At 53.9% G+C, this 18,560-nt stretch overlaps 1 protein-coding gene across 1 annotated transcript; it reads left to right on the forward strand.

Annotated features, from left to right (window-relative positions):
* The first annotated feature begins 2,143 nt into the window (after nucleotides 1-2,143).
* On the forward strand, nucleotides 2,144-16,925 carry SLC35F6 (solute carrier family 35 member F6). The gene is made up of 6 exons (XM_081157003.1): nucleotides 2,144-2,334; nucleotides 11,054-11,126; nucleotides 11,869-12,040; nucleotides 12,265-12,477; nucleotides 13,211-13,321; nucleotides 13,970-16,925. The coding sequence occupies exons 1-6, from the start codon at nucleotides 2,258-2,260 to the stop codon at nucleotides 14,437-14,439; spliced, it is 1,116 nt and encodes a 371-aa protein (XP_081013129.1). The 5' UTR covers nucleotides 2,144-2,257; the 3' UTR covers nucleotides 14,440-16,925.
* Nucleotides 16,926-18,560: the final 1,635 nt, after the last annotated feature.

The raw sequence follows: 18,560 nt of genomic DNA on the forward strand, positions 1-18,560 counted from the left end.
CTATGAACACACCCACCCTGATTCTTCTCTACTTTTCTCAGAATCCCTGTATCCTGAAGCCATGTTCCCTTAACCCCAGGCTCCCTGCTACCTGGGGACACTAATGTCAACTCTGGTTTTCACCTGTAAAGCCCAGTCTAGCCATGCTGGCAGAGACCTGGAGCCTCACTGTAGGTCACTCCCCATTGTGAGGGCTGGCTGGCTATTCCATGATGTCCACATGGTGGTGTTTGCCCCACATGATCTCTTTCTCCACCTGGAGCAATCCTGCTCCTCCGTCAAGCCCCTGCTCAAATCTCCCCTGAATTCCAGTACATGGAGTGACTGTGAGAACTGAGGCCATAGTGGCCAAGCTCCCAGCACAAGCGGACCCAGAGAGGATGCCTGATCCAGCAGAGCTCTGATTGTCACTGTCATGCCCTTACTCCCATCCCTCTTGAGGACCCCCGTGCCTTTCCCAGCTCCCTCTGCCTCTTACATGTTGCTACATGGTTACCTGTGTGCTCACCCCTCTCCTCCATAAAATCTCAAACTCCTTGAGGTTAGGGACCTGTCTCACTTGTCTTTGGGGTCTCATGTCTGACTCTGGGCCTGGCACTTAGTGGGCTCCATGTATATTTCCAAATAAGCCCTCCTGTCTCCTAGGTTCCAGGGACAGAAGTTTGATGAATGGTCAGAACAAGGTAATAAATTAAAATTCACTTTATAATGTGCCTATAGAGACAGACAAAGACTGTGCTACTAGTGACATCATGTCGGGCTGGTGGCACCATTGATCATCAGTAATGTTTACTTCAGGACAGTGCCCTTGGCTTAGACATGTGAGAAAGTGGTCAGAGTCCCACTGAGTCTGTCACTGTGGCCTGTAGGAACTGCCTCTGATAATGATGGGGCTGTCCAGCTGGTGTGGACTGCACCAGCCTGCCCCTTGGGACAGAAGCCATGCTTCATTTTTCTCTACAGGCCCCAGAATCTCAGTAAATATTTTTGGATAACTGAATTCATTCATTTTAAATCACATGAAACTAGTGATATCGTTAAGGGCAAGAAGCTGGGCAGAAACCTCCTTCTGAGTCTCCCATAGCCCCCACTGACTTAGGAAAAGAGGCTCCAGAGAAGGAAAGTTTCCAGATGGTCTGTGAGCCGGACACACTCCATGCCCACTCATACCTCTGTGCAGTTCCCTCCTCTGGGAAACCCCTTTCCCTGTCTATCAGGTGACCTTCTACATCAGGTTTCCTGCAATAAAAGGGTCTGGTGTGGTCCCTGAGAGTTTTTCTTATTCAATATTGGTCATTCTCACAAGTTCAAGGCAGTCTTAGGGTAAGCTGGAAGAGTTGGCAGGCAGGCCCTATCTTGGCAACTTTATTAACAAAATCTGCGGTAACAGGGGAGAGGTGCCCCCTGGGCCTGAAGCAGTTCCTGGAAGGCCTTGAGCTCCAACCTGCAGTGTGACAGGGCATGGGGTGCAGACTAGAAACCTGGACATGAGGACAGAGAGTGGCCGGGGGCTGAAGACAAGGAGTAGGATGATAAAAGCCAGAAAGCCTCTGCAAACAAGCCTAGGTCTTTCTGTGGTGATTGCCTCCTAGCAGCACTGGGGAATCCACGAAGGAGCAGTGGGGTTATCTTCATGGAGGGCTGAAGGCATGGATTTGGGGGAGACTGAAGAATCTGCCTACAAATCCCACCCTGTCATTCGCTAGCATGATTACGAGCAAATCACTTGGCTGCTCTCAATTTCGTTTTTTTAGCTATAAAATGGTCTCCCAGGGAGCAGAAACTAGCTTCCTACACCACTTTTCTGGAAGATGTGAGCAACACCCCGGCTGGGATCCCTAGGGACTCGTCCCAGGCCTCCTGGGAGCTCCCTGGGTTCCATGCGGAGAGGCGGTTCCCACGCGGGACATGAACACTCTGCAGTCTGCCTCGGACATCATTCAGCTCAGCCTCTCGAAACGGTTTACAAAACGCTCCGACATCCCGGATGCATCCTCGTTGCATCGTCCCATCAGTTCCTTTCATAAATGGGGGGACCTGGGCGGGTGACTCGTCCCTGTCGCGCAGTGGGAACCAGCGCGCCCAGCCCCGGGGGCGGAGCCTGCGGCGGGGGCGGGACCGGCGCGAGTCACGTGACGCCCGGCCCGGAAGCGCTAGCGCCCGGGACCCCAGGGTGACCGGGTCAGGGGCGCCGGTTTCCAGGGATCGTGGAGGTCGCGGGGGTCCCTGCAGGGTCGCGCTCCCCTCCGCCGCCGCCATGGCCTGGACCAAGTACCAGCTGTTCCTGGCCGGGCTCATGCTCGTCACCGGCTCCATCAACACGCTCTCAGCAAAGTGAGTCCGGGCCCGGCCGGGAGGGAGGGGGCTCCGCCGGGCCCGCCGCGGCCCAGGGGGCGCCCGCGAGCCCCGCGCGCCGCCCCCGCCCCACCCCGCTCGGCGGTCCCCTCCCGGCTTCACCCTCTCGTCTGGTTTCTCCCGTCGGTTCCCTCGGTTTATGGACCACCCAGGAGATGCGAGGCCCGGGGAAATGCGGAGCCGGCTAGTGACCCGGCGCCTTTAAACGGGAGGGTTGGACCAGCCCCTCTCCCGGGCCCCTTCCAGCGCTGGCGTGGGAGGCCCGGCCCTCCTGGAGCTGGGGGGTGGGGGAGGCCCCAGGCTCGTGCACGAGAGCTGCCAGAGGGGCCAGGCAGCCGAGGGGCCAGTGAGGGTAGAGCGCTGCCGAGGCAGAGGAGGAGCTGTCGTGCCAGCCCCTCATGGGGGAAGGGTCACAGCTGGAATTTTACGTGTGGCGGGGACATCGAGGCAGGAACCAGCAAGGCCGGGTGAAAGTAGATTGTAACTACCACCTAATGTGGATTTTATCCCATAATCAAAGGGGGGCTTTTGAGCAGGGGAGTGACATGCTAAGAGTGATGATGAACCTGGTGGTCAAGGTGAAGAGTAGTTTGGTGCAGGGAAAACCACCCTGAGGCTGCTACATAGCAGGTGAGGGGAACTAGGAGGGGACAGTGAGGTGAGAAAGGAAGGGACGGGTGGGGGAGACCAGGTGCAAAATGAAGCCACAAGGCCTGACCCACAGGATCAAGAGACAATGATCACTCCAGGATTTCTGCCTGGAGGACAGAAGTGCCATTAATCCAGACAGGGAGGACAGGTGGGCAGTTCAGCTGTGATGTATGAGGGTGTGGTGCTGGTGGGACAGTGAGGACAGTCCTTAGGAGGTTAGGGATTGAGGACCCAGGGCTGTCATGAGACTGAGGGACCAAACATAGTCTCCTCTCTGTAATGTGCAAAGAGGACAGGGCCCAAGAGGCAGCCCCTTCTCTTGGCAGTTCTTTGCCTCTTTCTCTGCCCCACCTCAGAGCAGGCCCTTCCTTCCTTCCCTCTGTTCACCATCTTAGAGCCCCAGGACCCAGAGCCTGGCCTTTCTCTGAATCCATTTCAAAGTACACATGAAGGACAGTGGACAGTGGTCTCCCAGTCAGACCTCACTTCCACCTGGGCCCTTCCAGGCTCCAGAGCAAGAGGGTGTCACCCTAGTCGCCTTCTGGCCTACGCTCCCAGGGAGGAGGGGGCTGGTCATGTCTTACTCATTTGTGAGGCTTTTGTTTCTAGCATATTCCATTAGTGATGTGAGAAATGCCCCAGAAGAGAGGTCTTCACCTATTCTCTCACCTATGTGAGAGAAGTATCACCTATTCAATTCATCAGACATTTATAGGATACCTGCAGTGTGTGAGGCACTGTCTGGACTCAGAAGCAGACAGAAATGACTCAGAGAAGGTCCCTGTCTTTGAGATGCTTAGAATCTGAGGTAGAGACAGATGTATACACACTTGGCAATCACAATGTCCTCCCTTCTCCAAAGGAAGAGGAGTTCTGGGTGGGACCCACCTTCTATCTGTATCAGCTGTGTCTGTGTCTGTCTTGTGCTGGTCTCCTGAGCCCTGAGGCCCCCTGAAGGTCACTCTTTATGTGAGCCCTTAGCTATAAAGGAGATTCAACCTGAGGACCCCTAACTCAAGTTAGGCTCTGATCTCAGCAGAACAAGTCACCATCCATCCATCTATAGCACTAGCCAAGACCTCAGTCAAGTGCTTGGAGAGTGGCTGTAGGTCTTCCAGGGCTGCTGTCTCCAAGGAGAGTTGAGATTTCATGTTACTACTGGGGTAAATGGTGCTGACTGGGCTCCTTCCTTAAAAAGCTCCAAACCGGTCATCAAGTCATAAGCCAGAGGATCCTCAGCCCCCGGAGGCCTTGCCTTGAGAGGAAGGAAAGAGGCCCCCAGGTGGGAACCCAACCTTGATCCTGTCCCCTGCCCTGTAGCCTGATGTGGGGCCTCTCAGGAGCCTCCCTACCTGAGACAGGCCCCAGAATTGGACTCTAAACAGTGCTTTAAGGCCAGACTGTAAGAAAGATGCTCTCAGAGAGAAAGAACTTGAGAAAGTGGCTGTGTACATCCTGATGGGAATTAATTCTCAATTTGAAATCACACTGTGACCTGCAGTGTTTGGTGGGGACAGACAGGCAAGAATGTTATAGCAAATGCTAACCAGCTAATACACAGAGGACACCATGTGCCAGGTCCTTCTCTGGCCGCCTTTCGTGTGTTAATTTAATGAATTCTTATAGCCACCCTCTGAGGTAGATAAACTCATTGCCCCTGGATCTGGAAACTGGTATGGAAAGATGGACTTGCTTGCCCAAGTTCAACTCAGCTATTGTAGAGTTTGTATTTGAGCCTAAGTAGTCAGTCCTAGAATCCATGCTCTTAATCACCATGGGGTGAGGCTGGAGTTGTTAGAAACATAGAAATCATCCATTCTAACCCCCACAACTTACAGTCGAGGTCTTAAGAGAAGTTTCTTTTTGTGACTCAGCTGGTTGGTGTCAGAGCAGAGACCAGAATCTAGGTCTCAGCATTGTAGTCCAGTCCTGTTACTTTACAACTGCAGTACCCAGGAGTCCCTCTTCCTTGGGATTTCCTCTCACATCTCCCCAGACAAGATCAGACAAACGTCTGCCCATGGGAGGTGTGATCCTCTAAGTGCCATCTCCCCTCCCTGCCTTCAGAGCACCCTACCTCTGGGGCTGGGCAACAAGCCTCTGTCCCAACCCAGGGGGTCCTGTTGTCACCCTGCTTGTTTTCCCCTTGGAGCCAGAGACCACGCAAGGTTCAGGTTTAGAGTCTCTAGTAGCCTCTTGCAGTTTCTCGGCCTGGAAGGTGAGCATGTTTCCCTCCCGGGTCCTGGGAGCCCCAGGTAGTGAATGAGGGAGTGAGCGTGAGCACGCGCTGCCTGCTGCGGGGACCACAGGTCAGCTCACCACTGGAGAGGCCCCTCTGCCTGCTCAGTGGTTTGGGTGCGCTGCAGGGAGATGGGCCTGTCCTGGCTGGGAAGGGAGCGGGAGTCATGTGCCCACAGGAGGGAAAGCTACCAGGCAGGCTGTCTCTTTAGCCCTGTCCCTGGGTCTTGGCAGAGGGTCACTTCCTGTGGCTCCTTCTCCTTTCTGTGGCAGCTTTCACGCCCTCACGAGGACCTTCTGCTGATGTGTCCCCTGGAGACCACACATTTCGCCTTCCTCTGCACTACTCAGGGCTCTCTGCCTATACTAGTGCCTCTATGGGGTGGTGCCCATTTCGGAGCCCCGTTTTCCTGAATCCAGCTGGGGTTCTGCATGTAAAGAGCAGAGTCAAGTGGACATTCACTAAGAGAGGCCCAGATCCCCTCCTAAACGTCTACAGGTTGTAAAGCTCACCCAGCTAGAGAGGGGCTATGGGAGTGACTCTCCCTCCACCAGCCAGGCCTGCTGGGTCCAGGGACCCTGCCAGAAAAGTGGCGAGAGGCCTAAGACCGTGGGCCTCTATTTTGGTAGGACTCTCATTGTCCTTTCTCTGCCAGCTCTAAGTTTTGCCTTGGCTTTTGCGCTCACCTTTGAGTTCCGTGAGCTGGCATGTGGTAATTGCTTCTAAAGGGTTCCTGGGCCAGCTAGAGAGGGGCTCAAATCAGGAAGGCAGTATAGTAGAGTGGAAAGAGCGTGAGACCTGGAAGCTGTGGGATTGGATGAGTTGCTGAGCCTCTCCAGGCCTCAGTTTCATCTGTAAAATGGGTGTAACTTCCCACCTTTTTCCCAGACACAGGTAAGATCTACTGAGGAAGGTTTCCAAATTGTACTTAGAGATGAGAGGGCTCATCCTCATTTGTTACCATGTGAGCCAGGTATACCCTAGAGAGTGGAGAAGCCCTGGGGCCCTTCTGTAGATCCCACTGTGGGAGAAAGGAGCTGACTCACTGGGCTGGACGAGCCGGGAACTTGAGAGGAAATGGCAGAGATTCTGCAGGGAGTGGACACACAGCCAATCCGCCTGAGGCAGCCACAGCAGCCACTTCCTCCATCTCAGGCCACCACCCTGGCCCACACACAGACATGCTCGCCTGTCAGAACGCTGAGCTTTGAGTTTGACTGGGCAAGGCTGTGTATAGTGACTCACCCCCATCAGCGGGAGCCCACCCCCGCCTGCCGAGGCCCAGGGAACTCTAAGAGAAACCAGCCTGTGCTGGCAGAGGCAGCTCCTCATGTGGCCTCAGCCTGACCCTGGTGGGTCCCTACTGGCCTCCTATGCTGGAGACCATGGCTTTCCCCTGGAAACAGTATCTACAGAAAATGAAGGGCCCATCTGCAGTTCACCCTCTCCCCACCCCAGCCAGGGGAGTGGGAAGAAACTGGAGTAAGAAGGCAATAGGAGAACTTCAAGTGTGAGGAGAGGGTTCAGAACTGGAGGCAGAAACTCCTGAGTACCAGCCCTTCTGGGCATCTCACGGGCCTGTGTTCCTCTCTGGTCCCTGGGTTCCTCGTCTGTGTAATAGGAGCCTCGAAAGATGATGGCTGAGTTTCTCCACCCTCTTGCAGCACTTTGTGGCTCTGTAGAACTGCTGGGGCAGTAGCCTGAGGCCCTTCCAGCAGCCTGTGTCTCAGCCAGCTGGGTAGGTCCAGAGAATGGATGCCCTCCCAGAAGCTTCCATGCTGGAGCTGAGCCTGATGTTAACACAAGGGGCCGTGGCTCCTGCTCAATAGAGAGGGAAAGGGAGAGGGGCAGAAGAGAACTTTGGTCGACCATCTGCCATGCACCAAGTCTTATATTATCTTATTTTATTTATTTTCACAATTTATCAGTATTACCCCCATTTTATAGATAAGAAGACTATCTAGCCTGTAAGGCTCAAAATCAGCTTCCCATGTAGCCTGCTGCCTTTTCTGAATGTTGATTCGAGCACATGGGTTTGGGCCTAGATCTGCCTGTTATTAACTGTATGAGCCTGAACATGCCTCTCGCCACTGCCCCACCCTACTCCTTGAAGTCCATGTCTGTAAAATGAGGATCCTTAATGTGAGACTTAAACCAGACAACCCATGGGAAGTACTCAGCATAGGCCTGGCACAAAGTTAGTGCTCAATGAACCCTATATTTATAAAAACATTTTAGTGACATGTTTTGCAAATAGCCAAGTGCTACCCGCCTCTAGGGGTCATTGCTGTCATCCCCAGATGACCTGGGACTGAATTTTGGCTCTTGTTCAGTCCTACCTGAGGTCCTTCTGTGCCTGTGCAATGAATTGAAGTCTGTCTCGGGGCCAGGACGGGAAGCCTAACTCCTCCCAAAGTGTCTGCTGGCCTGATCTCCTCCCTGGCCTGATCACCTCCCTGGCCTGATCTCCTCCCTGGCCTGATCTGCTCCCTGGCCTTATCTCTTCCCTGGCGTGATCTCCTGGCCTGATCTGTTCCCCAGCTTTATCTATTCCCTGGCCTGATCACCTCCCTGGACTGATCTCCTCCCTGCCCGATCTCCCTGGCCTGAAGAGAGGCTGGGCAAGGTAAGCTGTCCTAATGATACCTAATCCCTTGGGCTGTGAGCCATCCCCAGGCCCTCAGATACAAAACGACTCCTTTTCCCAAGCTGGGAATGCTGCCAGCCCCAACCTGTTCAGACAGACCCACCCCTTGGAGAAAGCAAAGACAGCTCTTTGGGGTGGGGGGAAGGGAGCTCAGCACCAACTCTGCATCCAGTTCCCCACACAGTGCCCCGCCCTGGGAAAAGACAGGCCCAGCTTGTCCCACCAGCAGTGGGCACCTCAGACCAGGTGGGAAATTAGGACTCATGAGGCACTGCCTCTGGACTGTATGTACCTGCCTCTTTGCTTGGAGGGGTCTGGAAGTCTCATTCATTCAACCAGACAGTGTTTGAGCTTCTCTATAATAATGTGCCGGGAGCAGGAGACTGAAAGATGGGGAAGCTGCTGGATGCTGAACGTACACTCTGAAATGACAGTGTGGAACCAGAAAGTGAAACAGATGTGGGTTTCATTGCTGTAAGTTGTGTAGGAGGTAGTGGGGTCTGGCAGGTGGCTCTACCACTAGATCTGGGGGTCCTCTTGAGCCTGCCTATCTCTGCTCTGGATGTGACCCTAAGATGAGGAAGGGGCTTCCATACCTGCCCTTGTCCTAGGCTTCTGGTTGACCTCATGGATTTGTCAGGACCTCCCTTACCCCTCCTAGAGGAGCCCTGGCTCCAGCCCCGGGAATTCCCATCTCCCCAACCTGCTCAGTTTCCCCAGGGAAGTTGGCTCAGTGCCTTTGGTAAAGTTGACCTCTTCACTCCTTCCCCTCCGTTTCACTCAGTTGCCCCGCTACCCAGGCCCTCCCATGGGGCTCTTCCCGAAAAAGCTAGCCTGGTTGTAAAGCAGGCCTGCCCTGAGCCGCAGTTTGCCTGTGGCTCCCACGCACATCCCATGTCCTGTCCTCCCTGGGGATCCCAGAGCCAGAACCTGTAGCAGATCACGCAGAAATCAGACCCCAGAGAGCAGGCATTTTAGTCTACAGTGAGTGCTTCCTTTCTCCATCGGTACCGGGACTGGTTATAGCCTGGCCCCCTGACCCAGACTTCTCTCTGCCTTCCCAGCCAGCCACATCAGAACTCTCCCCGCCCTGCAGCTCTCCTTTGGGCCTCGTCATTCCGAAGGACCACAAGCCCTCCTAACTGCCCCTCTTACTCCGCATCTCGGAGTGGATCGGGGCCTCCCTCTGTGGGATAAGTTTGCCTTAGCCCTGTGTGTTCACTCACCCTGGGATGTGTTCAGATATCTGAGCAGATGTGGTCCCTCCCTCACAGGTCTGTGCTGCCCTCACGGTTGACCAGGAGCTCCACCGCCACTCAGCCCCCTTCCCACTGCCAGCATCTGGGCATCATGCCCTTGCCCTGGGCTGTGGGGAAGAGTTTCCTGTTCCCCTCCCCACACTCGGGGCACAGAGAAGCCAGGGCTAGACACGATGTTTGTCAAACCCAGGCACTAACTGCCTGGCACAACCAGTGGCTCTGCTGAGGGCACAGGAGGCAGAAGGCTCCCCTGCCCTTTAGGAGTTCAGGCTTGAGCGAAGATAACTCTGGAGTATGGCTGCTCTTGACTGACATTGCAAGGAAAGACATTTAAAAAGTCCTGAATCTTTCTGTTTAGAGACAGCCATGCCTTTGTGTGGGGGGCTGCAAAGGGGGCAGGCCAGTGCATTGACTTGAATCAGCAGTGTGACACAGTCAAAGTTGTGTCAACTAACTTGAGTCAGCGAACAGAGTCAAAGTGGACAAAGTCGTGTCAACTAACCAGGACAGCCCACACGAGGGAGGAGCCACTGTCTTGCCACGCTCAGTCTGGGCCAGATCACATGGCCTTGGCTCTGGGCCTGGGCCCATCAGAGCGCTTCCAAAAGTTGGCAACCAGGGAAGTGAAAGGTTAGGAAGGGCCGGGCTGTTTGGCCAGGACATGAGAAGATTCAGCAGGTGGAAAAGTCTCCAAAAATCTGAAGGGCTTTCAAATGAAAGAGAGATCAGACTAGACCACAGGGACACAACTAAGCACAGCAAAAATGAAATTCAAGGGCGGGAGCTCTAGCGCACAGACGGTGGACCAGTGCAGAATGTTGGTGGTGGCTGCCCAGCGCCCTGTGCCGCGAAGGATTCTGGGCCTGTGTGTGGGCTCTTTGGGGAAGTGAGCCATAATCTGTTATGCCGTCTGCCAGGGTGCTGGCAGGGAGGCCACTCCACTGGCACCAGATACTTGCCACCTGCTTTAGAGTCTGTGCTAGAAAGACCCTCCAAGCCCTTCAGGTCATATGAAGGTGGCCAGGTGGTCTGTGTCAGGCAGTCATTTCCCAGGGCCCAAGTGCCCTGTAGACAGTGGCTCTTGATATTTTTGTGCCATGGGTCCCTTTAATAATCTGGTGAATCCTAAAGTAATGTTTTAAAATGTGCCAAGAAGCCTTGGCTGGTTTTGCTCAGTAGTTAGAGTGGACTGAGGACTGAAGGGTCCCAGTTCGATTCTGGCCAAGGGCATGTACGCGGATTGCAGGCTCGATCCCCAGCCTCTGTCGAGGTGCATGTGGGAGGCAACCAATCAATGTGTCTCTTTCACATTGATGTCTCTCTCCACCCCCCTCCCCTTTTCAGTGTCTCTGAAAAGCAATGGAAAAAGTATCCTCCGGTAAGGATTAAAAAAATAAAATGTGCAAAGAAAAGACTGAGGATTACAGAAAGAGCCAACTAGGCTGAAATAAAGTTATCAAAACATTAAAAAGACAAATCTATGATATAGTAATATGTGAGTGTATACGCTTCTTAGCACATAAAATTATAAGCAGTGGGTCTAATTACTCTAACTTTGGAGCAGTGATGAGTGTAAATGATCCTTCATAATATCTACAATGACCCTAATGTGATCATGAGAATAGCGGTGGTTTCTGTTTGACAAAGTGACAGGTACTACAATGCTGCATTCATAATTTGAGGAAATGCTTCATTTCAGTTAGAGGTTTACAACATTTCAGCTAAAGGTTCCCAGGCCCCCACATTCTGTCCATGATCCTTGGTGAAGACTCCTTGCCCCGGAGACTGGCCCCTTTGAGAGGGAGCCCCACTCTGGGTTGAGTCCCCTAAGTATGGCTTCTTGGCATTGAGTAGGCACCCTCCGCAGTACAGGGTTTGACCTTCTCTCTCTCTCTGCTGCAGGTGGGCGGACAACTTCGTAGCCCAGGGCTGCGGAGGAAGTAAGGAGCACAGCTTCCAGCATCCCTTCCTGCAGGTATCTGCCCTGTCCCTCCCCACCTCCTGTCTCCCAGGCCTCAGGCCAGGGGCCCCAGAGGCCCTGCTGTTTCCTGACCTAGGGGTGGAGTCCTCCTCTGCTCCCAGAAGAGCTACCTGTTTCTCTGTCTTCCTCCCCAGAACAGAGGCCAGAGTGTGAGTGCCCCTGGAAGGGAGCAGAGGGCACAGTCCTCTGTGAGAGGCCTGAGCAAGCAGTCATGCCCTGGGCACTGTGAGCTGGCCCTCCCCACATCTAAGTCAGGACACTTTGGAAAACATCTACCCTCTTAGCAAAGCCTGCTCTCCATCTACCAGGAGCCCAGACCCCACTGGAACAGAGCAGACACCATAAATAGGAGGCACCTTATTGCTCAACTGGGAAGTAGGAGACCCAGATTTCAGCCCAGCTCTGCCAGCAGCTTGCTCTGTGACCTTAAATAAGTTCCTGAGCCTCTCTGGGCCTCCATTTCTCCATCTGGAACTTGATTAGGGGTTAGCCTACATCAGTGGTTTTCAGACGGGGCTCTATACAGCCTTAGGGTTTGTGTCAAGATGTTCAAGGGGCTTAGAGGTGACACAGGAGGCAGTCTCTGGCCTCCCCAACACAGCAGCTTTGCTTTTGCCTGTTCCATGTGTTGAGGTTATAGGTAAGCTCTTGTTTGAAGAAAGGTTGTGTTAAAAAAGAAATTTGTTAAAGGTGATCCTCCTTCTAGCTCTAAGCAACTAGGATTCTGTCCCTGCAGGCAGTGGGCATGTTCCTGGGGGAGTTCTCCTGCCTGGCTGCCTTCTACCTGCTCCGGTGCAGAGCTGCGAGGCACCCAGATGCCAGCGTGGATCCCGAGCAGCCCTTCAACCCCCTTCTTTTCCTGCCCCCAGCCCTTTGTGACATGACCGGGACCAGCATCATGTATGTGGGTGAGTAGCCAGGCCAGGGGGCCATTGACGAAGCAGCCACCCCTACCCCAGCTCATCTTCACCTCACCCCTGCCCCTCTCCTACAGACTTCCACAAACCCATACTCCCCCAAGATTTACTGAGCACATACCACGTGAGAGGCACATCCTCAGCCCTAAGAACACCTCAGTGAACAGACAGGCTTGGCCCTCGGGAGCTAATGTCATGTGTCTGTCCTCTCCTAGCCCTGAGCATGACCAGCGCCTCCAGCTTCCAGATGTTGCGTGGAGCAGTAATCATTTTCACAGGCCTGTTCTCAGTGGCCTTCCTGGGCCGGAGGCTGGTGTTGAGCCAGTGGCTGGGCATCCTCGCCACCATCGCGGGCCTGGTGGTCGTGGGCCTGGCTGACCTCCTGAGCAAGCATGACGACCAGCACAAGCTCAGTGAAGTGATCACAGGTGTGGACGGGTCAGGGACCCAGGGGCTGCCCTTCCTGTCCTTTCCTTTCCTGTCCTCTTCTGGGAGCCCAGCACAGAGTCATTCAACAAACTTTTATAAGCTCTGCTGCCTGCCAAGCCCTGGGTGGGCATGTGGGGACCAGCTGCTGTGGACATGCACCTGCTCTCAAGTTGGCAGAGTGTAGGGAAGGCCAGAGGCCCAAGCAGCATGAGAAGTGGGTAGATAAGGAGTCGGAGGGCAGAGGAGGCAGAGGGCTTGTGCTGTGATGTACCTGTATGCACACAAACTGCTGGATTTGGGAGAGGAGAGAAACAAGCGTTTATTGAGCACTTACTAAGTGACCAACTTCGTGCCGAGCAAAGAAAGCAGTGCAGCCCATTCTACAATGAAATGACCACCCTGGTCACTCAGAGATAGGATTAAACCAGAAATGTCTATCTCCAAACCTGTGTTCAGAAGACCTGCTTACCCCATTGTGCAGCCTCTGGACCTTCTGGGACCTCAGCTCATAGGGGAGACAGTGCCTGCCCCACCCCTCAGGAGCCAGGAGATCGGGCATGGGGGCAGTCATGACTGCCTCATGAACTATATGGTCCCTGCAGTAGTCAGGGGCTGTTATGCCCCCAGGGGAGCTGTCTTCCCTCAGCTTTGGGCTCACAGCCCTGCCAACAGCCCCGTGGCTTTGCTCACCCTGCCTCCCTCACCCTGGGCCCTGTTGATCCTTTCCCACAGGGGACCTGTTGATCATCATGGCCCAGGTCGTCGTCTCCATCCAGATGGTGCTAGAGGAGAAGTTCGTCTACAAGCACAATGTGCACCCCCTACGGGCAGTTGGCACTGAGGGTGTGTGAGCGTGGGCTGGGGGGAGGGCGCTGGTCGGGGGGTGCACTAGAGGGTGGCGCGTGGAGTGAAGGCACGCGTAGGAGCACAGTCCAGGTCTCGGGGACCACTGGGAGGGGGTGAGCATGCTGCCCCCATCCTTCCTCCCTTCACCACATATGTTTTGACAAATACTCTGACGCCTGTTGTGCATGTGGCCAGGAGCTCAGGTACGATGAGGCTGACGATGAATTAATTGTGAGCCTCACCCTAGAAGAGCCGACCAGCAAGAAATGACCAAGCAGTGTGTTTGAGCTCAGACCACTTGTGCTCAAGTGATGTTTCATCTGCCAACCATATCTGAGTGTCTTGGGCCAGGGAAGGTGGCATTTGAGCTGCAGTTTCAACAGGCAGAGTGGGAAGGAGGGAACCCCAGACAGAGTGAAGACATGGGGAGCATGAGTTTGGAAACCAGTAAGGAATAGTTTGGGTGAGATGCAAACTATGATCTTGACCTAACCATTTCCCCAACATCAAGGACCTGAAAGGAAGGCACTCGTGAGAGGGCCACTAGGAAGGGGTGGCAGGAGATCTGGGGAGGCCTTGCTGACCCCGATGTGCTGGGAGTTGGGGCCAAGCAGAGAGTTTGACGTGCTCCCTCCTCTCCCACAGGCCTCTTTGGCTTTGTGATCCTGTCCCTGCTGCTGGTGCCCATGTACTACATCCCTGCCGGCTCCTTTAGCGGAAACCCTCGAGGGATGCTGGAGGATGCACTAGATGCCTTCTGCCAGGTGGGCCGGCAGCCCCTCATCGCCCTGGCACTGCTGGGCAACATCAGTAGCATCGCCTTCTTCAACTTTGCGGGCATCAGCGTCACCAAGGAGATGAGTGCCACCACCCGCATGGTGCTGGACAGCCTGCGGACCGTCGTCATCTGGGCACTGAGCCTGGCGCTGGGCTGGGAGACCTTCCACCCGCTGCAGATCCTCGGCTTCATCATCCTCCTGATGGGCACTGCCCTCTACAATGGGCTGCACCGCCCACTGCTGACCCGGCTGTCCCGGGGCCAGCCCCTGGCAGAGGAGGGCGAGCGAGAGAGACTGCTGGATACCTCTCGGACTGCCATTAATGATGCCAGCTGAGCCTCCTGCGGGGCCTCTGCTGCCACCTGGATGCACCTTGTTCACCCTAAGGCTGAGGCCACACAGACTAGTGAGCCTCAGGTTCCCCAAGGCCTCGCCCTGCCCCTCCCACAGACCCCCAGGACCTCTACTACCACAGAAGATGACAGGACACCCAGGTCCTCCTTTGTCACCACCTCCTGCAGAAAGGGGTTACCCAGCCCTCAGGGACCTGAAAGCAGTGACCGACCCCGCCAAGCTCCCCCCAGACCCCCAAACCCCTGCAGCAGCACTAGAGGGAAATCATGAAGTGGAATTGCAGGAACTAACAACCCTAGAATTTTCTAAATCAAGCTAAAATCGATTCTCCAAAGAAGAGAGGTCAATGAGCAAATTCAAAGGAGAATTCAGTACCATATTTTTTAAAACTTGAAAGATATTCCCTAATGCTGTCTGGAGCCTTAGGTTTCACTGACGCAGTGTATGCTCCCCAGCCCATTACCTAGTAGCTCTGGGCCTTGGTGTCCTGCTCTGCAAAGCAGATGGTGTCAGCGCTGTGGCTTCAGCGTCTTCCAAACCCAGCTGGCCCATTCTGTGGGCCTATAATTTTGACCACCCTAGGAAAGGAGTAACAACCTATTTATTCGGAATTCCCCTCTGCCCACAGTGCCTCCTCCCTGGCCTGTTTTGGTGTCCGGTGTCCTTGCTCACACACCCTCAGAGCTTTCCTTCTTGAGAGAGATCATGGGAATTCCAGGCAGCCCTTGATAACAGCTTTTATGGACTGTGCACCTTCCATTTCCAAGGTGAGGAAACTGAGGCCCAGAAGTATAAGTTGTTTGGCAAGAGTGGTGTCCTGCCATGGGCTCTGGCCATGTGGCCACATGATCCTGCCACAGGCTGGGATCTAGAACACAGTTGACCCTCAGCCCCACCCCCAGCAACCAGACCCCATAGGGCACACCCCAGGGTGACGGACTGACCAGGATTCTACCCATTCAGAGTAATTCTGGCATCCCAGGCATTATATGGAGTATTTAACTTCCATTCTCTCACATAACAATCTGCACAGGTGGGTGCAGATGAGGAAACCGTGGCCCAGAGAAGGTTAAGTGACTTCCTCGGGAAACAGGTGTTTAAGCAAGGTTGGCCTGCTTCCAAACCTGTAGCCCTACCTACCATACTGGTCTCTCTCTGAGGTCTTTGGGGGAATTTCCTGTGGCTGGGATCAAATGTCCTGAGCTGGTGTCTTACTAGTAACTCCCCCCCCCCCCCCCCCCACAAAGAGAGGGAAGTGGCATTAGGGATCCCAGGGAGCTGAGTGGCCTCCATTCCAGCATTCCTCACTCCATGGCAGTTTCTGGAGCCTCAGACCATTTTCCTGGGCAGCTCCAGCATAAAACACCAAATGCCTTCCTTAAAGTAGATTCTGGGGCAAGGGATCTTTGACAAACAAAACCCTCAGGCTATGTGGGAATCCAGCAGGTTATGAAAGTGTGTTGGGAGAAGAGGCTCTTTCCATCCCACCAGCCCTGAGTCCCAGGAGCCCCTGAGCGTCTCTGGGACACGGTGTATGTCACAGGAAGAAGGAAGTGGAGAGAGTGGTGGGGACTACAGCTGCCTTGTCAAAAAAACTGCCTTAGGATGTTATTTTAGGCTTTATGTTAAACAAGAAAAGGGAAATTGGTAATATGGGCTTTCTTTTTAATGAGGGAGTGCCAGGGTTGGGATTTTCCTGGGCTTGGCATTTAAAATGTTGGGTGGAAAAGCTCTAATGTACCAAAGCATAGAAATCGCCCAGCCCATCATACATTGTTCCGATGAAGAAACCGAAGCTCAGAGAGAGGCAGGAATTTCCCAGGGTCACACAGCCAGTGACAGGCAAAGCCGGAGTGCCTGGTTCAGTTCTTGCCCATCCCTTTCTGCCACAGAGCACAGCCAGGAGCCTGTACCCAGGAACCAAGACTGCTCCCTGCAGTGGGCTGCCCAGCCTGTACGCTCGACTGTGCAAGCCGCTGAAGAGGGTATTAGGGAAGCACTTGGCCTTTATTTGAATGCTGTCATGGGGGACTGTGTGGGTTTTAACTTTGAAGGGTTGGGGAGGATTAGATAGGACTTGAGGGGTGGCAGAGCATGGGGAGGGGAAACACCCCATCAGGCCTGCCACCAGCTCAGGCAAATCACTTTACCTCCTGGAGCTTTGGGTCTTCACATCTCCTAAATGGGGAAGCCAGCCTCCATCTGGCAAGATGAGCATGAAAATTACAGAAGATAATAAATCGCGGGGACCTGTAAAGGTCAGTGCACAGCGGGGTGTCGTGTAAGCCTGCACTATGCACCGAGGTGGTCTGTCAGCGGCCCCGAAGTCCCTGCTGAGCACACTGGAGCATCAGCTTTTTTTTTTCATGTTATTGAATTTATTGGGTTGACATAGGTTCACGAAACCATACAGGTTTCAAGTGTACAACTCAATAAAACGTCATCTGCACACTGCTCGTGCGCCTGTCACCCGTGGAGCATCAGCTTTGCTCAGAGGGGAAGAAACATTTCCTTGTACACACCATCGCGGAGTAGAATATAAAATTCACACCAATTATAAAATGAAATAGAGGAAATTGTATGCTGGCAGTAAGTGCCCTCTCATCCCCTGGAGACATGTTCACTCCTTTTGGCAGGAGTGCGTTGGAGGGTGGGTTTGAGGAGCTTTGCTGCGTTGAGCTGGTTGTGGCAGGAGGGTAAGGATCTCCCCTCTCCTCCTGAGTCGAGGGTTGTAGGGGATGTGGCCCTACCATTTTGAGTGGAGTAAGGATACCCTGAATGGCATGGAGGCCCTGAACCCTCAAATCAGAATTGACTTACGGACTTCTATAAACAGCAGTTCCAATACAATGTAATTTAAACCACTTATACTGTAGTGAACCCACTCGTCCCTGCCCATCACCGAGTGGTCCTGGGGCTGGGGCTTCCTTCAGGATTGCCATCTAGGCCCTGAGTACCCCTCAGGCTCCTCTTACCAGGCATCTGCCCACAAGGCAGACATTTGAGACCCTGCCGAGTGATTCTGTGCTTTCACTTTGTCCAAAGGTCTCTGCATGGTTTAAGTAAACAACACTCCAGGAGGTCAAAGCTCTGACCCCTGGTGAGCATGCAGAGGACTGGAGCAAAAGATCGCCTGGTGGGGAAAGAAGCAGGATCAGGAGTGAGAGCTGTGTCAGCCCCGCCTCTCCCTTCACTGGATGACCTCGGTACCTATAGGAGGTGAGGTTCTCAGCATCCCCAGATGTGTTCCCCTCCCTGACCCACCTGCAGATTGCTGTTATAGTTGCCTTGGTTTAGAGCCCCTCTGGCCTTTTGTTGACTACATCCTTTCAAAGCCCCGCAGTTAGCAGGGAGTTCCCTATGTAGTTGTGAAAGTTTATAAATTGCCCTTCATCAAAAACTCCTCCAAAAAAATTTTAATGAGGGATTTTTGTCCCAGAATTCAGCAAACGTGATTCAGAACCAGTGTGCTCTTTGATGTGGCTCCACCAAGGAAGACAGGAGAGACGGATGTGTAAAGCAAGAATTCCAGCGCAGCGGGTGGTGCAGCAGGAGGCCCTGTGGGGGGCAGCGGGGTGCAGCACAGGAGGGATCAGCTAACTCTGCCTGGAACTCAGAGCTCCACTTGAGCTGGGTGTTGAGGGGTGCGCAGGAGTCTCCCAGGCTTGGCGACCTGGGGGAAGGGAGAGATGAAGTATTCCAAGAGGAAGGAACAGCTTGTAAAAAGCACAGGGACGTAAGCGTGTCTGTTACAAGGTGATGTATTCGAGAACTGCGGGTAAGCAGACTGGTACGCCTGGCAGTAAGCATGCTACACAGGAGGGGGCCAGAGACAAGCCCAGAGTGGGGCAGGTGCCCAGGTAATGCTGTGCCTTTTAGGCTTTGCTGAGGTGTTAGGACTCTAGACTAGGGCGCCCTGGAGAGTTTCAGGCAAGGGAGGGACATGATCCAAACTGTCTGGGACGATCACCTGGTTGTTACATGGAAATAGATTAGATTAGAGTAAGGAAGTGCTGAAGGCCAGTAAGACCACCTTTGGTTAGTTAGGGTCTGGGCTGTGGGAATGGTGCGAGGATGAATACAAGAGCCATTCAAGAAGCAGA

Source organism: Miniopterus schreibersii (assembly GCF_964146895.1).
Source record: "Miniopterus schreibersii genome assembly, chromosome: 13".
NCBI lineage: Eukaryota > Metazoa > Chordata > Mammalia > Chiroptera > Miniopteridae > Miniopterus > Miniopterus schreibersii.